The 18,326-nt window shown below is 42.8% G+C and overlaps 1 protein-coding gene across 5 annotated transcripts in view; it reads left to right on the top strand.

The window, feature by feature from the left end:
- LOC122938785 (nitric oxide synthase, endothelial-like) overlaps positions 1–18,326 on the top strand; it is a 91,628-nt gene that overhangs the window by 47,073 nt on the left and 26,229 nt on the right. For all 5 annotated transcript variants that reach the window (XM_044294555.1, XM_044294554.1, XM_044294559.1 and 2 more), the window contains 11 exons: positions 38–232; positions 905–984; positions 1,161–1,305; positions 1,880–1,984; positions 2,077–2,144; positions 12,996–13,112; positions 13,368–13,542; positions 14,856–14,988; positions 15,318–15,396; positions 17,556–17,746; positions 17,825–18,006. In XM_044294555.1, coding sequence (XP_044150490.1) covers positions 38–232; positions 905–984; positions 1,161–1,305; positions 1,880–1,984; positions 2,077–2,144; positions 12,996–13,112; positions 13,368–13,542; positions 14,856–14,988; positions 15,318–15,396; positions 17,556–17,746; positions 17,825–18,006 — 1,470 coding nt within the window. The remainder of the gene's footprint in view (positions 1–37; positions 233–904; positions 985–1,160; positions 1,306–1,879; positions 1,985–2,076; positions 2,145–12,995; positions 13,113–13,367; positions 13,543–14,855; positions 14,989–15,317; positions 15,397–17,555; positions 17,747–17,824; positions 18,007–18,326) is intronic.

Here is an 18,326-nt window from a genome sequence, read left to right as displayed (position 1 = left end):
CTATCTTGGTATATCAATGCTGTTTGATTTATTTCAGGCTGATAAGGTCACCATGGTGGACCACCATTCAGCCACGGAGTCTTTCATGAAACACATGGAACACGAGACCCGCTTACGAGGAGGTTGCCCAGCAGACTGGGTCTGGATTGTGCCACCGATGTCTGGCAGTCTGACTCCTGTATTCCATCAAGAGATGGTCAACTACCACCTTTCTCCTTCCTACCTCTACCAGGTGCCTGAGAACTTTCTGAGACTCCTGTCTTCGTTTGTACTCCATAACCTCCGGGACCAGAGTTTTCCATTATATGTCCACACGTAAGGGATTCTCCAGCCGGGCAAAATTGCTCAAAGTGCTTAAAGAAAAAAAAGGAGCCATACTCACCCTGCTGCTCGTATTCTAGAACTTTACAGTTTCCAACTGGTCTCTCCTTCCTGGACTTGTCTTGATATACTGGGAACGTGAGAATGTGAATGGCCTATCTATCAGTCAATGACTCTTCCAGTGCATCAAGCCAGGACCAGCAAATGGAGACCAAAAGAAAGCATCGAACAGCAGCAGCAGGGGATCGGTATTGATTCTTTTATGCAATTTTCTGAACATTTTGCTCGACTGGACAACCCCGACTTTCATCACAACCTAAGAGTTTTCTTTTTATGATTCCTCTGTGTCTCCTGTGATTTCTGTCCTTACATCAATCAAGTTGGCCATACATGGTCAGGTGTTTCAACCTATGGTTGGTGAGACATTTCCTTATTCTTAGAACCTTTTCGTCACCGGTACCACCACCAGTATTTTAGGTGGTGGCAATGGATCAACTGCACCATGCATGACCACCTAAGAAATGATCTGTCATCAAGTTCTCTGACTCGTTGAACCCTCTCAACAACAACCTTGATATTGCAGCCGGACCCCTGGAAATACCACATCTGGAAGGGATCTCAGAGCACCATCACTCGGAAGAGAACCTTTAAGGAAGTAGCAAAGTAAGTCAATAAGGTTATGCAGGACCTTAACATGTGTGAATAAAATGGGTCATCGGACTGGGGGAAGGGGGAGTCTAGAATCCTTCCAGTTCCCCAGCTGGGATATCATGTAAAATTCCACATGTCCCAAAACTACACCCTAAAAGGAATCAACAAGATTCTTCTTGGTTTTCTAGTGCAGTGAAGTTTTCTGCTAAACTGATGGGACAAGCCATGGCTCGGAGGGTAAAGGCCACCATTCTCTATGCCACCGAGACTGGTCGCTCAGAAACCTATGCTCAGAACCTCTGCAGCATCTTCTCATATGCCTTCGATCCCAAGGTAAGAAGAGGTCTTTAACAAACGGCAGGCTGGGAGGATGAAAAACGTTGAGTCGGGGGATCTTGGGAGTTTATATCAGCACCCTGCTTCTAGTCAGAGGACTTTTTCCAAAAACCACGAAGATTTGAGGACTGTCATGAATTAAGGGGCATTTGTTTTAGATTTTTTTTTAGAAAATTCCTACCAGTCTCTCCCAAGTTCTCAGTGATAGATGTTTTTGTAAAGGAGTGCTCCCCGGTACCTTTCATTGAGAAGAGAAATTGGGCCACTTGGTGTGGGGTTGTACTGTATTATTGAGGGCTCTTTAGTCATTTTGGTTTGCATATGGAAGCTAGTTGGAAAAAATGACTAATTTAGAAGGTAAGTCAAGTGCAGGTGGGTGCAGCCAAGATATATAGGTGCTCATAGCAGTCAAAATCAAGCTGTGGAAAGTGACGGGATGGGATCAGTCAGGCTTTGTGTAGTCGCCATGATGTCCTACCATGTTTTTGATGATCGTGTCATGTTGTGTTTTTGTTTTTTTAATGCCCCGTGATTCCCTCCAGTCATCAGCTTTGTCATCTGTTCTGTTTAGGTGATCTGTATGGATCAGTATGATACAGTCAACCTGGAGCACGAGACCCTCGTTCTGGTAGTGACAAGTACATTTGGTAATGGTGACCCACCAGAGAACGGTGAGGTAAATAAATCTATAATATCCTACCGGGTACAACCACTAATGCCTCTGATACCTGCATCATAAGTCCTCTGTCTGGTCTTTACATTCCACAGGCATTTTCCCGGGAGCTCATGGAGATGACCTCACCTCATGTAGCTGCCCTCCAGCCGGAGCAACAGAAGTGAGTACATATGGGGGAGGAGGGTGCTGATCTGCTGAACCGGCCGTAGGGGGTGTGCAATATGTGCACTTGCATAGAGTGCCTTAACCTTCCCTGCTGGAGGGTGAAGGGGGCGCCACAGTTGTCTTGGCACTCAAGGTCTGAAACCACCATAATAACAGTATTATACAGTATAAGTTGTATGGAGGTATTATTTCTGAAATATATGGTGGTACTATTTGAGCACCGTATTGTAGTTTTATTTGACCACTGTATGGTGGTATTATTTGAGCACTGGGTATTATGTGAGCACTGTATAGTTATATTATTTGAGCACTGTAGGGTGGTATTATTTGGGTACTGTATGGAGGTATTATATGGCCACTTGTATGAAGATATAATTTGAGTACTGTATGAAGGCAATATATGAGCACTATATGGTGGTATTTTTCAGTAGTGGGTGGAGGTATTATATGAGTACCGTATAGTGGTATTATTTGAACACTGTAGGGTGATATTGTTTAAGTACTGTATTGAGGTATTATATGACTACTGTATAGAGGCATTAAATGACCACTATATGGTGGTATTATTTGAGAACTGTATAAAGATATTAGAACAGAACTGAATTATTATTATTATTATTTATTATCAAAGCGCCATTCATTCCATAGCGGTGCACATATGATAAGCGGTGCACATACATAATACAGACAATTGCACTCAGCATAAACAAGACGAGTTACAGACTGGTACAGAAGGAGAGAGGGCCCTGCCCGCGAGGCTTACGATCTACATGGTATAGGAGAAGGACACAGTAGGTGCGGGTGAAGCTGGTCGTGGCGGTATAGAGGCAGCAGGGTCACTGGTTGTAGGTGGGTTTTCAGGTTTCTTTTGAAGGATTTCACTGTCTGTGAGAGTCTGATATGTTGGGGTAGCGAGTTCCAGAGTATGAGGGATGCACGGGAGAAATCTTGGAGGCAATTGTGGGAAGAGGTGATAAGAGGAGAGGAGAGAAGGAGGTCTTGTGAGGATCGGAGATTGTGTGTGGGGTTGTATCGGGAAAGTAGCTCAGAGATTTAGGGAGGGGACAGGTTATGGACGCCTTGTATGTATTTGTTAGTATTTTTAACTGAATTCGCTGGGCAATGGGAGCCAGTGAAGGGATTGGCAGAGGGCAGAGGCAGAGGAGTAACAGGGGGAGAGGTGGATTAGTCGGGCAGCAGAGTTGAGGAAAGATTGGAGGGGTGCGAGAGTGCTAGATGGAAGGCCACAGAGGAGAGTGTTGCAGTAGTCTAGGCGGGAGATGATGAGGGCATGTACAAGCATTTTCGCAGATTCAAAGTTAAGGAAAGCGCGGATGCGGGAGATGTTTTTGAGTTGGAGGCGGCAGGTGGTGGAAAGGGCTTGGATGTGCGGTCGGAAGGAGAGAGCAGAATCCAAGGTCAATCCAAGGCAGCGGACTTGGTTGACAGGGGAGAGTGTGCAGCCAGTGATCGTGATAGATAGGTCTGTTGGGGGGGTGAGCAAGATGGGGGAAAGATGATGAATTCTTATCCATGTTAAGTTTAAGAAAGCGAGTAGAGAAGGAGGATATGAAAGATAGGCATTGTGGGATTCTGGATAGTAAGGTGGTGATGTCTGGACCAGAGAGGTACGGTAGATTTGTGTGTCGTCAGCATAAAAGTGATACTGAAAACCATGGGACTCTATGAGATGTCCCAGACCGAAAGTGTAGATAGAGAAAGCAGGGGTCCTAGGACAGAGCCTTGCGGGACACCAACAGAGGAGACGAGGAGGTGGTGTTAGAGTGGGAGACGCTAAACGTCCGGTCTGTGAGGTATGATGTGATCCAGGAGAGGGCCAAGTCAGTGATGCCAAGAGATGAGAGAGTTCGTAATAGAAGGGAGTGGTCAACAGTGTCGAAGGAAGAGGACAGGTCAAGGAGAAGGAGGGCAGAGTAATGTTTTTTGGTTTTGGCTGTTAGTAGGTCATTGGTGACTTTGGTGAGGGCAGTCTCAGTCGAGTGGTGGGGTCGGAAGCCAGATTGTAGGCGGTCAAAGAGGGAGCAGGAGGAGAGGTGACAGGACAGTTCAGAATGGACATGTTGCTCAAATAGCTTTGAGGCATATGGAAGAAGTGATATAGGGCGATAACTGGACAAAGAAGATGGGTCACGTGAAGGCTTTTTGAGGATGGGTGTAATGGTGGCATGTTTAAAACCAGAGGTGAAGACACCAGAGGTTAGTGATAGGTTGAAGAGATGAGTTAGGGCTGGGATAAACACTGTGGTGAGGTTAGGAATGAGGTGGGATGAGGTGGGATGGGATTGGGTCAAGTGCACAGGTGGTGAGATGTGATCTGGAGAGTAGAGTGGAGAGTTTTTCTTCTGTAATGGTGGAGAAGCGGGTTTTGGGAGAAGAGGACCGAGCAGTTGTGTAGAGGATCTGTGGGTACTGTGCACTGAAGCTTTCTCTGATGTTGACGATCTTTTGTTTGAAGTATGTGGCAAAGTCCTCAGCTGAGAAGAGAGGATAGGGTGGGGGCGCTGGGGGACAGAGAAGGGAGTTAAAAAGTTGTTTAGGGCTGTGGGACAAGGAAGATATAAGAGATGAGAAGTCACCTGTTTTGCATCAGCGAGTGAGGATTTGAAAATGAGGAGGGATTTCTTGTATGCGGTGAAGTGATCCTTAGGGTCTATTCACATGTCCGTATGTGTTTTGCGGATCCTAAAATTGCGGATTCTCAGAAATCACAGACACCGGCAATGTGCGTTCTACATTTTGCGGACCGCACATCACCGGCACTCTTATAGAAAATACCTTTTCTTGTCGGTAATTGCGGACAAGAATAGGACATGTTCTATTTTTTTGCGGAATGGAAGTGCGGATCCGCATATGTGGATGCGGACGGCACATTCCGGCCCCGTTGAAAATGAATGGGTCCGCACCTGTTCCGCAAAATTGCTTATTGTGGTGTTATACAGGGTGGTGGCTGTATCTGGGTCTTGGAGGGAACAAATGATAGAGAGTGGCAGAAGAGAGTCAGAAAGCAACTGAAAGTTGAGATGTTTAAGGTTCCTGCGGGGAGGAGGGGGTGCTAGTGTTGACCGGGGGAGCAGCAGAAGAAAAAACTGAAGAGAAGGTGAGTAGGTTGTGGTCAGATAGGGGGAGAGGCGAATTACAAAGGTTAGATAGGGAGCAGAGGCAGGTAAAGATAAAATCCAGAGTGTGACCATCTCTGTGGGTGGGAGCGGAGGACCACTGTGATAGGCCGAAGGAGGAAGAGAGTGATAGGAGTTTAGAGGCGGCTGAGTGGCAGGTGTCAATAGGGTTGTTGGAGTCACCCATGATGATAGTGGGGATGTCGGCAGAAAGAAAATGTAGGAGCCAGGTTTTAAAGTGGTCAAGAAAGATGGTGGTTGGGCCTGGGGGGAGGTAAATGACAGCTACTTGAAGGTTGGAGGGAGAGTAGATGTGAACAGAGTGTACTTCAAATTAAGTGAGTGTAAGGGAGGATGGCAGTGGAGTTGGGCTGTAGAAGCCGGTGTCTGATAGGAGAAGACCAACTCCTCCACCATGTTTGCAGCCGGGGCGGGGGGTGTGAGTGAAATGAAATCCACTATATGAGAGTGCAGCAGGGAAGAAGGTGTCAGAGAGTGTCAGCCATGTTTCTATGAGACCCAGAAAGGAAAGTTTTCGAGAGATGAAGAGGTCATGAATGTAGTAGAGTTTGTTACAGACAGAGCGTGCAATGCTCCTGCAAGAGGAACCAAAGGAGCAGGGGTCAGAGGAATGGTTATTAGGTTTAAGGGGTTGCAGAAACTTGTAGAAGGAGATTTGTAGTGGGACATGGAGGTGATAGTGGGGATTTGCTTAGGGGGGCTGGATTTGGAGAGATATCACCAGCAATAAGGAGAAGCAGAGAAAGTGTCAATAGATAAGAATAAGAGAGGGCAGGAGGTATCTGTGTGTGTTTGGGAAGGAAGTGTTTTACGTTGCCAAACAGGTTTGTGCAAGCGGTCAGATGAGAAGGTAAGATGGAGAGAGAGATAAATAGTTCCTTGCTGGATGAATAGATGTGAGGGTATTTCAGCAGCTTGTGGAAAAGTGGGAAGAGTAAGATGAAAAAGTGAAACATTGCATTAACTATTTCTGTAATTACCTGTGGTCCCCTTCTGGTTACATTCTGGTATAATACGGTATGTGCACTTAAAGAGTTGCACTTAAAAGATGTTGCATTGAAAAGACCAAGGTCTGAAAGGCCTAGAAACTTAGATTTATACCACTCAGTGTTCAATCAGGTGTGACCAAGAGGGGAGGGGGCTACATATGGCCTAATCAAGGGAGAACCAGATACAGGGGTGAAATAGTCAATGTAAACAAATACTCAATAAATCCAGCAGGGAAAGAGACATTCAAACTTCAATGCAGACATACAGGGGATTAGAAGGAATGATGGGTGTAGACAATATCAGACCCTGAAAAAGTTGGGTGCAGCCGTTAGGTTCAATGCAGACATAGCTGGAGAGGAGAGAATTTGGTGATGGTCAGTAGACGGTGATGACAAAGTGGATTCCATATCCATAATATTACATTCTGGTATAATTCGGTATGTGCACTTAAAGAGTTGCACTTGAAAGATGTTGCATTGAAAAGACCAATTACCTTAAAGGTATCATAGAGGCCTCTTCCAGTTTAAGGCCAGCCATGATAGGCAGGGCCTACATTTTGGCCCATGGCTATCACTGTGCGCTCCCTCTCTACCCCATCTTCTTAGATCCACCTACTGACTCACCATTTAATTTTTATTGATATCAAATTGTACAGGTGGACCTTAGGGCCCCAGAACACACTGGGGGCCACTCCATTTATCCAGGTCTGCTACGTGTTTCTAAAACCCCTAGTAATTATTTGGGGAAACCGGACAACAGGCTGAAAAGCAGAGTCTGATCTCCTGACTATTCAGACATCAACTCATCGTTCTGCTTCATATTTACATACACTGACCTGGTCAAGATGGGTGACAACCATGGACGGTCATTACTAAGACTAGGAACACTGGGTGACAACCACTGGTGGTCATTACTAAGACTAGGAACACTGGGTGAAAACAACTTACTAAGACTAGGAAAGCTGGGTGACAATTACTGGTGGTCATTACTAAGACTAGGAAAGCTGGGTGACAATCACTGGTGGTCATTACTAAGACAAGGAAAGCTGGGTGACAACCACTTGTGGTCATTACTAAGACTAGGAAAGCTGGGTGACAATCAGGGGTGGTCATTACTAAGACTAGGAACACTGGGTGACAACCAGGAGCGGTCATTACTAAGACTAGAAAAGCTGGGTAACAACCACTGGCATGGTCATTACTAAGACTAGGAAAGCTGGGTGACAACCAGGGGTGGTCATTACTAAGACTAGGAACACTGGGTGACAACCAGGGGCGGTCATTACTAAGACTAGAAAAGCTGGGTAACAACCACTGGCATGGTCATTACTAAGACTAGGAAAGCTGGGTGACAACCAGGGGTGTTCATTACTGAGACTAGGAACACCGGATGACAACCACTGGTGGTCATTACCAAGACTTGGAACACCGAATGACAACCACTGGTGGTCATTACTAAGACTAGGAACACAGAATGACAACCACTGGTGGTCATTACTAAGACTAGGAACACTGGGTGACAACCACTGGTGGTCATTACTAAGACTAGGACCACTGGGTGACAACCACTGGTGGTCATTACTAATACTAGGAACACTGGGTGACAACCAGGGGCGGTCAGTACTAAGACTAGGAACACTGGGTGGGAAAATATAGGACATGTGCGGCAGTGACTAATATAACACAGGACACGTGAACGCTGTGAGATCAGTCCCGCCGTGGACATCATACAGGAGGTGACGCCCCCTCCAGTCAGGGAGAGTTAATTCCCAGATTTGTTGAGAACACGAGCAGCACAAATCGTTTATTATATGACGCTCTCCCCGTCCAGCAGGAAACAGGATCCTCGGGAAGGAAGCGCTCCAGATTAATTTTAGAGCCCAGTTGTGTTCTCATATTATTCATGTTGTGACTAAAAAAGTGAACACGTCACAACGACCACATACCGCGCACACTACACGTGTTATACCGAGCCCACGTGTCCTAATGTACAAGATCACATGTAACATCTAGTGCTATAGAGTAATACCAGGTTCACTATAGGAAACACATGGTTCTATCAGGTAATTATATTCTTGTACATAGGAGGCAGTATTATAGCAGTTATATTCTTGTACATAGGAGGCAGTATTATAGTAAAGATATTCTTGTACATAGGAGCAGTATTATAGTAGTTATATTCTTGTACATAGGAACAGTATTATAGTAGTTATATTCTTGTACATAGGAGCAGTATTATAGTAGTTATATTCCTGTACATAGGAGCAGTATTATAGTAGTTATATTCTTGTACATAGGAGCAGTATTATAGTAGTTATAGTCTTGTACATAGGAGGCAGTATTATAGTAAAGATATTCTTGTACATAGGAGCAGTATTATAGTAGTTATATTCTTGTACATAGGAGCAGTATTATAGTAGTTATATTCTTGTACATAGGAGCAGTATTATAGTAGTTATATTTCTGTACATAGGAGCAGTATTATAGTAAAGATATTCTTGTACATAGGAGCAGTATTATAGCAGTTATATTCTTGTACATAGGAGCAGTGTTATAGTAGTTATATTCTTGTACATATGAGCAGTATTATAGTAGTTATATTCTTGTACATAGGAGCAGTATTATAGTAGTTATATTCTTGTATATAGGAGGCGGTATTATAGTAGTTATATTCTTGTACATAGGAGCAGTATTATAGTAGTTATATTCTTGTATATAGGAGGCGGTATTATAGTAGTTATATTCTTGTACATATGAGCAGTATTATAGTAGTTATATTCTTGTACATAGGAGCAGTATTATAGTAGTTATATTCTTGTATATAGGAGGCGGTATTATAGTAGTTATATTCTTGTACATAGGAGCAGTATTATAGTAGTTATATTCTTGTATATAGGAGGCGGTATTATAGTAGTTATATTCTTGTACATAGGAGCAGTATTATAGTAGTCATATTCTTGTACATAGGAGGCAGTATTATAGTAGTTATATAAATGTACATAGGAGCGGTATTATAGTAGTTATATTCTTGTACATAGAAGCAGTATTATAGTAGTTATATTCTTGTATATAGGAGGCGGTATTATAGTAGTTATATTCTTGTACATAGGAGCAGTATTATAGTAGTTATATTCTTGTACATAGGAGGCAGTATTATAGTAGTTATATTCTTGTACATAGGAGCAGTATTATAGTAGTCATATTCTTGTACATAGGAGGCAGTATTATAGTAGTTATATAAATGTACATAGGAGCGGTATTATAGTAGTTATATTCTTGTACATAGAAGCAGTATTATAGTAGTTATATTCTTGTATATAGGAGGCGGTATTATAGTAGTTATATTCTTGTACATAGGAGCAGTATTATAGTAGTTATATTCTTGTACATAGGAGCAGTATTATAGTAGTTATATTCTTGTGCATAGGAGGCAGTATTATAGTAGTTATATTCTTGCACATAGGAGCAGTATTATAGTAGTTATATTCTTGTACATAGGAGCAGTATTATAGTAGTTATATTCTTGTACATAGGAGCAGTATTATAGTAGTTATATTCTTGTACATAGGAGCAGTATTATAGTAGTTATATTCTTGTACATAGGAGGCAGTATTATAGTAGTTATAGTCTTGTACATAGGAGCAGTATTATAGTAGTTATATTCTTGTACATAGGAGGCAGTATTATAGTAGTTTATATTCTGTACATAGGAGGCAGTATTATAGTAGTTATATTCTTGTACATAGAGGCAGTATTATAGTAGTTATATTCTTGTACATAGGAGGCAGTATTATAGTAGTTATATTCTTGTACATAGGAGCAGTATTATAGTAGTTATATTCTTGTACATAGGAGCAGTATTATAGTAGTTATATTCTTGTACATAGGAGCAGTATTATAGTAGTTATATTCTTGTACATAGGAGCAGTATTATAGTAGTTATATTCTTGTACATAGGAGCAGGTATTAAGTATTATATTCTTGTACATAGGAGCAGTATATAGTAGTTATATTCTTGTACATAGGAGCAGTATTATAGTAGTTATATTCTTGTACATAGGAGCAGTATTATAGTAGTTATATTCTTGTACATAGGAGCAGTATTATAGTAGTTATTTCTTGTACATGGAGCAGTATTATAGTAGTTATATTCTTGTACATAGGAGGCAGTATATAGTAAAGATATTCTTGTACATAGGAGCAGTATTATAGTAGTTATATTCTTGTACATGGAGCAGTATTATAGCAGTTATATTCTTGTACATAGGAGGCAGTATTATAGTAAGATATTCTTGTACATAGGAGCAGTATTAGTAGTTATATTCTTGTACATAGGAAGTATTATAGTAGTTATATTCTTGTACATAGGAGCGTATTATAGTAGTTATATTCCTGTACATAGAGCAGTATTATAGTTATATTCTTGTACATAGGAGCAGTATTATAGTAGTTATATTCTTGTACATAGGAGCAGTATTATAGTAGTTATTCTTGTACATAGGAGTATTATAGTAGTTATATTCTTGTACATAGGAGCAGTATTATAGTAGTTATATTCTTGTACATAGGAGCAGTATTATAGTAGTTATATTCTTGTACATAGGAGCAGTATTATAGTAGTTATATTCTTGTACATAGGAGCAGTATTATAGTAGTTATATTCTTGTACATAGGAGCAGTATTATAGTAGTTATATTCTTGTACATAGGAGCAGTATTATAGTAGTTATATTCTTGTACATAGGAGCAGTATTATAGTAGTTATATTCTTGTACATAGGAGCAGTATTATAGTAGTTATATTCTTGTACATAGGAGCAGTATTATAGTAGTTATATTCTTGTACATAGGAGCAGTATTATAGTAGTTATATTCTTGTACATAGGAGCAGTATTATAGTAGTTATATTCTTGTACATAGGAGCAGTATTATAGTAGTTATATTCTTGTACATAGGAGCAGTATTATAGTAGTTATATTCTTGTACATAGGAGCAGTATTATAGTAGTTATATTCTTGTACATAGGAGCAGTATTATAGTAGTTATATTCTTGTACATAGGAGCAGTATATAGTAGTCATATTCTTGTACCTAGGAGGCAGTTATAGTAGTTATATAAATGACATAGGAGCGGTATTATAGTAGTTCTATTCTTGTACATAGAAGCAGTATTATAGTAGTTATATTCTTGTATATAGGAGGCGGTTATAGTAGTTATATTCTTGTCATAGGAGCAGTATTATAGTAGTATAGCTTGTCATAGGAGGCAGTATGAATAGCCGTATAATTCTTGTACATAGGAGCATATTTAGTAGTTACTATTCTTGCACATGGATCCGTATTTAGTAGTTATATTTTTTACATAGGAGCAGTCTTATAGTAGTTAGTATTTTGTAACATAGGAGCAGTATTAAGTAGTTATATTCTTGTAATCGGAGGCAGATTAAGTAGTTAAATAAATGCTAATAGGAGTGGTATTTAGTAGTTATATTCTTGTAAATAGGTGTGCCGTATTATTAGTTAATCTTGTACTATAGGAGGCAGTATTATAGTAGTTATATTCTTGTACATAGGAGCAGTATTATAGTAGTTATATTCTTGTACATAGGAGCAGTATTATAGTAGTTATATTCTTGTACATAGGAGCAGTATTATAGTAGTATATTCTTGTACATAGGAGCAGTATTATAGTAGTTATATTCTTGTACATAGGAGCAGTATTATATTAGTTATATTCTTGTACATAGGAGCAGTATTATAGTAGTTATATTCTTGTACATAGGAGCAGTATTATTAAGTAGTTATATTCTTGTACATAGGAGCAGTATTATAGTAGTTATATTCTTGTACATAGGAGCAGTATTATAGTAGTTATATTCTGTAATAGGAGGCAGTATTATAGTAGTTATATTCTTGTACATAGGAGCAGTATTATAGTAGTATATATCTTGTACATAGGAGCAGTATTATAGTAGTTATATTCTTGTACATAGGAGCAGTATTATAGTAGTTATATCTTGTACATAGGAGCAGTATTATAGTAGTTATATTCTTGTACATAGGAGCAGTATTATAGCAGTTATATTCTTGTACATAGGACAGTATTAGCAGTATATCTTGTACATAGGAGCAGTATTATAGCAGTTATATTCCTGTACATAGGAGCAGTATTATAGTAGTTATAGTCTTGTACATAGGAGCAGTATTATAGTAGTTATATTCTTGTACATAGGAGCAGTATTATAGTAGTTATATTCTTGTACATAGGAGCAGTATTATAGTAGTTATATTCTTGTACATAGGAGCAGTATTATAGTAGTTATATTATTGTACATAGGAGCAGTATTATAGTAGTTATATTATTGTACATAGGAGCAGTATTATAGTAGTTATTTGAGGAAGTAGCTTATATCTGTGGGGCTTATATCTGTAAAGAATAAATCAAGGCAACTGGACATACTGTAGATTTCTTGAAAACGTTTCACTCGTTCTTCCAGCGAGCTTTCTCAATTCTGAGTGATTGTACAAAAACGTTTTCAAGAAATCTACAGTAAGTCCAGTTGCCTTGATTTATTCTTTACAGATATATACCATGACCTGGATAAATAAGAACCTTCACAGACTTTTTCTGGGGCTGTTCTCCTCCTTTCCTATAGATAATAATTACCATGTTCCAATTTCTTCTTATTTCTAATTGTGCAGAAGCTACAAGACGCGTTTTAACAGTGTGTCCCAGACGGATCAACTCGTTGCAACCTGGAAGAACAAACGCAAAGAGTCTAGTAACACTGACAGCGCGGGGCCCCTGGGGACGCTCAGGTAATATTCCACCGTCCTGTCTAGTAGTTAATAAAGGAAGTTGCATTTTCCAATATTAAGATACACTTTGCAATTTGCTTTGTCACATTTAGTAAAATTCAGTTTTCATATGAAAGCCGATTGATTTGCCATTTGTATGCAATACTCTGGTACTTTCGGGGATCGGTTTACTTGGGGCCCTGAATGGTCACATTGCATTGTGGTAAATGTATTGTTACTATTTGAAAATTAAAAAGCTCCATCCGTGACCTCCAGGTTCTCCGTGTTCGGCCTGGGTTCTCGAGCCTACCCCCATTTCTGTGCCTTTGGACATGCAGTGGACACCCGACTGGAGGAGCTGGGTGGAGAGCGTATCTTGCAGATGGGGGAGGGTGATGACCTCTGTGGACAAGAGGACTCCTTCCGTGCCTGGGCCAAGGCTGTGTTCAAGGTAAGAAAACATTTGATATAGCAGCTCAGGATTTGAAGGGAATGTGCATTTGGTAATGAAGTCACCGCCAGACTGTGGCTTCATACACAGCGCCCCTCCACCTTAAAATAAATCTGATTAATAGGGCAGGCTGAGATGAAGAATGACAGCTTTTCTCTGCTGTTAGCGACTTTGACAGTCTGGTTGATATGGAAGCAATTTAACATCCTGTTGTTTGAGGTTGTCAAGCAGCGAGTCCCCAGAAACCAATCTGCCTTTGATTACCTGGATCTGTAAGTTAAAGTTTCCTTAAGACAATCACATTTCTTTTACAGCAGGGTGTAAAGTAAGATGGTGTTCCTTTCTAGCCTGGATTGTAACGTGTTGTGCTGACATCTAGTGGACAGTCTAAAAACTGCAGTACATCTCAGTGCATTTTACATGGAAAGCCGTCCCCTATAAAATAAAATAAGACATATGGCAAAAAAATCTTAAAAGAGCATAAAGAAAAAAATAAATCCACTGTCCCGTTTACACATTTCACAATCTGGTCCTCGCAGGGAGTGAGGATGGAAGTCATTAGTCACCTAGACATAGACCACCCATCCTTATCTACAAGGAGATAAGACAGACAATGGGGTCCAGTCATCCCCTCAGAAGGGTGGATGAGAAATGACGTCAGCGAAGAGAAGAAAAATTGGATTTAGAGCAAAATCATAAACCGCTTGGCTCCATCTGCTCGATAACTTCTCCTCCAGTCACACTCAGAGCTGCATTCAGTATTCTACTGATTGGGTTTTGCGTCATACTTGCGACATAACAAATTAAAACTAACATTTAATTATCGTCTGTGCTCCCCCAAGGCATTCGTTGCAGGGAATAAACGGAATTGTGAACGCAGCTTTGGTTGTAAGCGGAGTAGAAGATAAGATATGATGACTGCGGTATTTACATGGTGGCTTGGTTCTTATTTCTTCTGCTCAGGCCTCAGGTCTAGGCTGTGACACGCGGTTTCCTCCTGGCCTCGTATAAGGGAGGGTCTGTCCTGAGCCATGTTGGATAAACACTGCGGCCCCTCTATCACAATCGCTTTCCTTTCCTGCCACTGAGAGGGGGAAATGGAGAGCGATAAGGAGGGAGGGACCCACACGGAGTCATGCTTGTCCTGCGCTCCCCCGTCCACCTGCCCAGTGCGGGGTCATTAACCTGTTCACTGCAACCGAAAATTGAGAACACATGTAGCAGAGCCGAATTGTCTCTTGAGCCTGGACTGCGTCGGTAGCAGGTAATATTACAGTAGATGGGCTGATCTCGCTATTTCTCCTTCTCCTCAGGCCGCCTGTGACACATTCTGCGTTGGCGATGAGAACAACTTGAATGTCCCTGACTTTTTCGAAGCAAAGGGCAGCTGGCAGAGGTCCAAGTACCGCTTGTCCATCCAGGCCTCCTCTCCGGACCTGGTTACCGGTAATCACCATTTATTTTAGATTTATCTCACACTGGTCTTGAGTGACATCATGTCATACTCCAATCACCTCCAGAGCTGCATTCACAGGATAGCCCAGTGTCTGCACAGACCTTCCTCTTTACGCCATGCTGTGATACAATGTAGCGAAGCCACATCTACCAGTATGCGGGACGGCTGAGTCTTTGTGGAATCAGGTTTTATTTCTCGTGGTTTTCACAGGGATTTTCTTTTATTCCAGGGGATGACTTTTTTTTTTTTTACTTTTTTTGTATTTCTGAATTTTTTTAATCAGATCTGAGGGGTTTTGTTTCATTTGCTCTTCCCTCAGGTCTTTGTCAGGTGCACAGAAGGAAGGTCTATGAGACGACATTCATTTCAAAGGAGAATTTACAGAACGAGAAGTCCGGGTGAGGAGCAGCACGATGGCTCATGTGTGTGGACAGGATGGCATAGGGCGGGTACAGGAGACAGGATGTGTCACCGTTGTGTCGGCAGTTTTTTTTTTATCTTTGCTCCTTTAAGACACAGCTATGATCAGTGACTGCAGCTTAGCTCCTTTTTCTAGTGGAGTCTGCGGTGGTCTGATCATCTTCTTCAAAATGAAGCTCCATTTCATCAGATTGGCTTCTGTGTAAAAGCAGAAGCCCACCGCAAGCTCACTTCATGGAGAATTTTTATCTGGCATACAATACTCTCTGCAGGCTTGATTAAATCTGTATGAAGGGGGTTTCTGAAGTTGCAAATGTTTTTAATGAGTAGAGGGGAGTAAACCGCTGCCAAACTCCTCTGTGCCCCTCCAAACTCCTCTGTGTCCCTCCAAACTCCTCTGTGCCCCTCCAAACTCCTCTGTGCCCTTTCAAACTCCTCTGTGTCCCTCCAAACTCCTCTGTGCCCCTCCAAACTCCTCTGTGTCCCTCCAAACTCCTCTGTGTCCCTCCAAACTCCTCTGTGCCCTTCCAAACTCCTCTGTGCCCCTCCAAACTCCTCTGTGTCCCCCCAAACTCCTCTGTGCCCTTCCAAACTCCTCTGTGCCCCTCCAAACTCCTCTGTGTCCCTCCAAACTCCTCTGTGCCCCTCCAAACTCCTCTGTGCCCTTCCAAACTCCTCTGTGCCCCTGCAAACTCCTCTGTGCCCCTCCAAACTCCTCTGTGTCCCTCCAAACTCCTCTGTGCCCTTCCAAACTCCTCTGTGTCCCTCCAAACTCCTCTGTGTCCCCCCAAACTCCTCTGTGCCCTTCCAAACTCCTCTGTGCCCCTCCAAACTCCTCTGTGTCCCTCCAAACTCCTCTGTGCCCTTCCAAACTCCTCTGTGCCCCTCCAAACTCCTCTGTGCCCTTCCAAACTCCTCTGTGCCCCTCCAAACTCCTCTGTGCCCCTCCAAACTCCTCTGTGCCCCTCCAAACTCCTCTGTGCCCTTCCAAACTCCTCTGTGCCCCTCCAAACTCCTCTGTGCCCTTCCAAACTCCTCTGTGCCCCTCCAAACTCCTCTGTGCCCCTCCAAACTCCTCTGTGTCCCTCCAAACTCCTCTGTGCCCTTCCAAACTCCTCTGTGTCCCTCCAAACTCCTCTGTGTCCCCCCAAACTCCTCTGTGCCCTTCCAAACTCCTCTGTGCCCCTCCAAACTCCTCTGTGTCCCTCCAAACTCCTCTGTGCCCTTCCAAACTCCTCTGTGCCCCTCCAAACTCCTCTGTGCCCTTCCAAACTCCTCTGTGCCCCTCCAAACTCCTCTGTGCCCCTCCAAACTCCTCTGTGCCCCTCCAAACTCCTCTGTGTCCTTCCAAACTCCTCTGTGCCCCTCCAAACTCCTCTGTGACCCTCCAAACTCCTCTGTGTCCTTCCAAACTCCTCTGTGCCCCTCCAAACTCCTCTGTGTCCTTCCAAACTCCTCTGTTCCCTTCCATATTCCTCTTTGCCCTCCAGATACCTCTGTCCCCTCTACATTTCTCTGTCTTCCTCCACACTCCTATGTCTTCTCCAGACTCCTCTATCCCCTCCAGATGCCTCTGTCCCTGCAAATTCCTGTGTCTCCCTCCAGATACCTCTGACACCCTCTAGACTCCTCAGTCCTTTTCAGACTCCTCTATCCTCTCCAGACGTCTTAGTCCCCTCTAGACACTTATGTCCCCTCTACATTCCTCCGTCCTCTTCCAGACACCTCTGTCCTCTCCAGATTCCTCTCCCTCCAGTCTCCTCTGTCTCCCTCCAGTCTCCTCTGTGCCCTTCCATACCCCTTTGTTTTCTCCAGACACATCTGTCTCCCCCTAGATACCTCTGACTCCCTTCTGACTCCTCTATGCTCTTGCAGACCCCTCTGTTCTTTTCAAACCCCTCTGCCCCCTCCAGATATCTGCACCCACCGCCAGACTCCTCTGTCCCCTTCCAGATATCTGTGCCCACCTCCAGACTCCTCTGTGCCCGTTCAGAACCCTCTGTTCCTTGCAGACCCCTCTGTTCTCTCCAGACTCCCCTGTCCCCTTTATGAGATATCTGTGAGTGAGTACTGGTAATAGGTAGGCTTTAGATCTCCATCATATGTCCCTTATCTTCTTCATCTTTCCTAACCACAGCCGTTCAACCATCTTGGTCAAGCTAAACACAGAGGGCCAGAGTGAACTAAAATATTCTCCTGGAGACCACCTGGGTGTGTTCCCATGTAACCGAGAGGAACTGGTGCTGGCTTTGCTGGAGCGTGTGGAAGATCCTCCAGCCTCTAATGACACTGTACAAGTACAAATCATGGCCAAAGACTTGGGCCAAAGTAAGTATGAGCTGCCCCGGCCTGAGCGTCCTTACTGCTGCAGTCACTATCTAAGGCTCTGTATTCTTCTCCTCACAGGCCTGGTCAGCAGTAGTAACGATACCTGGGTCTCCGAGACCAGAATACCACCTTGTACACTGCATCAAGCACTGACTAATTACCTGGACATTACTACTCCCCCGACACCCCAATTCCTGCAGCTGCTTAGCGTCCTATGCGAGGATCCGGATGAACGACAGAAGTTGGAGACCCTGAGCCAGGTACGACTCGGACTGTGGTAGATTAAGTACTTAATAAATTCAGACTCAAGCCACCCCTCTTCCATGTTTACATAAATCATGGTGCTTAGGAACAGAGGAAGCTGCTCAAGTTAATACCGCCCATGAGGAGCAGAGGGTGGGGCTGTCATTACTTTGGCCCCACCCTCTCAGTTAGCAGAAAGCTGATGTAATGGCTGCCTCTATAGTACATACACCTTTGACTTACATACTGTATATGCCTCTTGTCTCCTTATCAGTATGGGCTCCTATAGATAACCCCTCGAAATATGGGCTCGTGAGAAACCTCCAGTCTATTATAT

This window comes from Bufo gargarizans, chromosome 5 (assembly GCF_014858855.1).
Source record: "Bufo gargarizans isolate SCDJY-AF-19 chromosome 5, ASM1485885v1, whole genome shotgun sequence".
Taxonomy (NCBI): domain Eukaryota; kingdom Metazoa; phylum Chordata; class Amphibia; order Anura; family Bufonidae; genus Bufo; species Bufo gargarizans.
The sequence above is the reverse complement of the archived record's forward strand: the minus strand, read 5'-3'. Positions and strand labels throughout refer to the sequence as shown.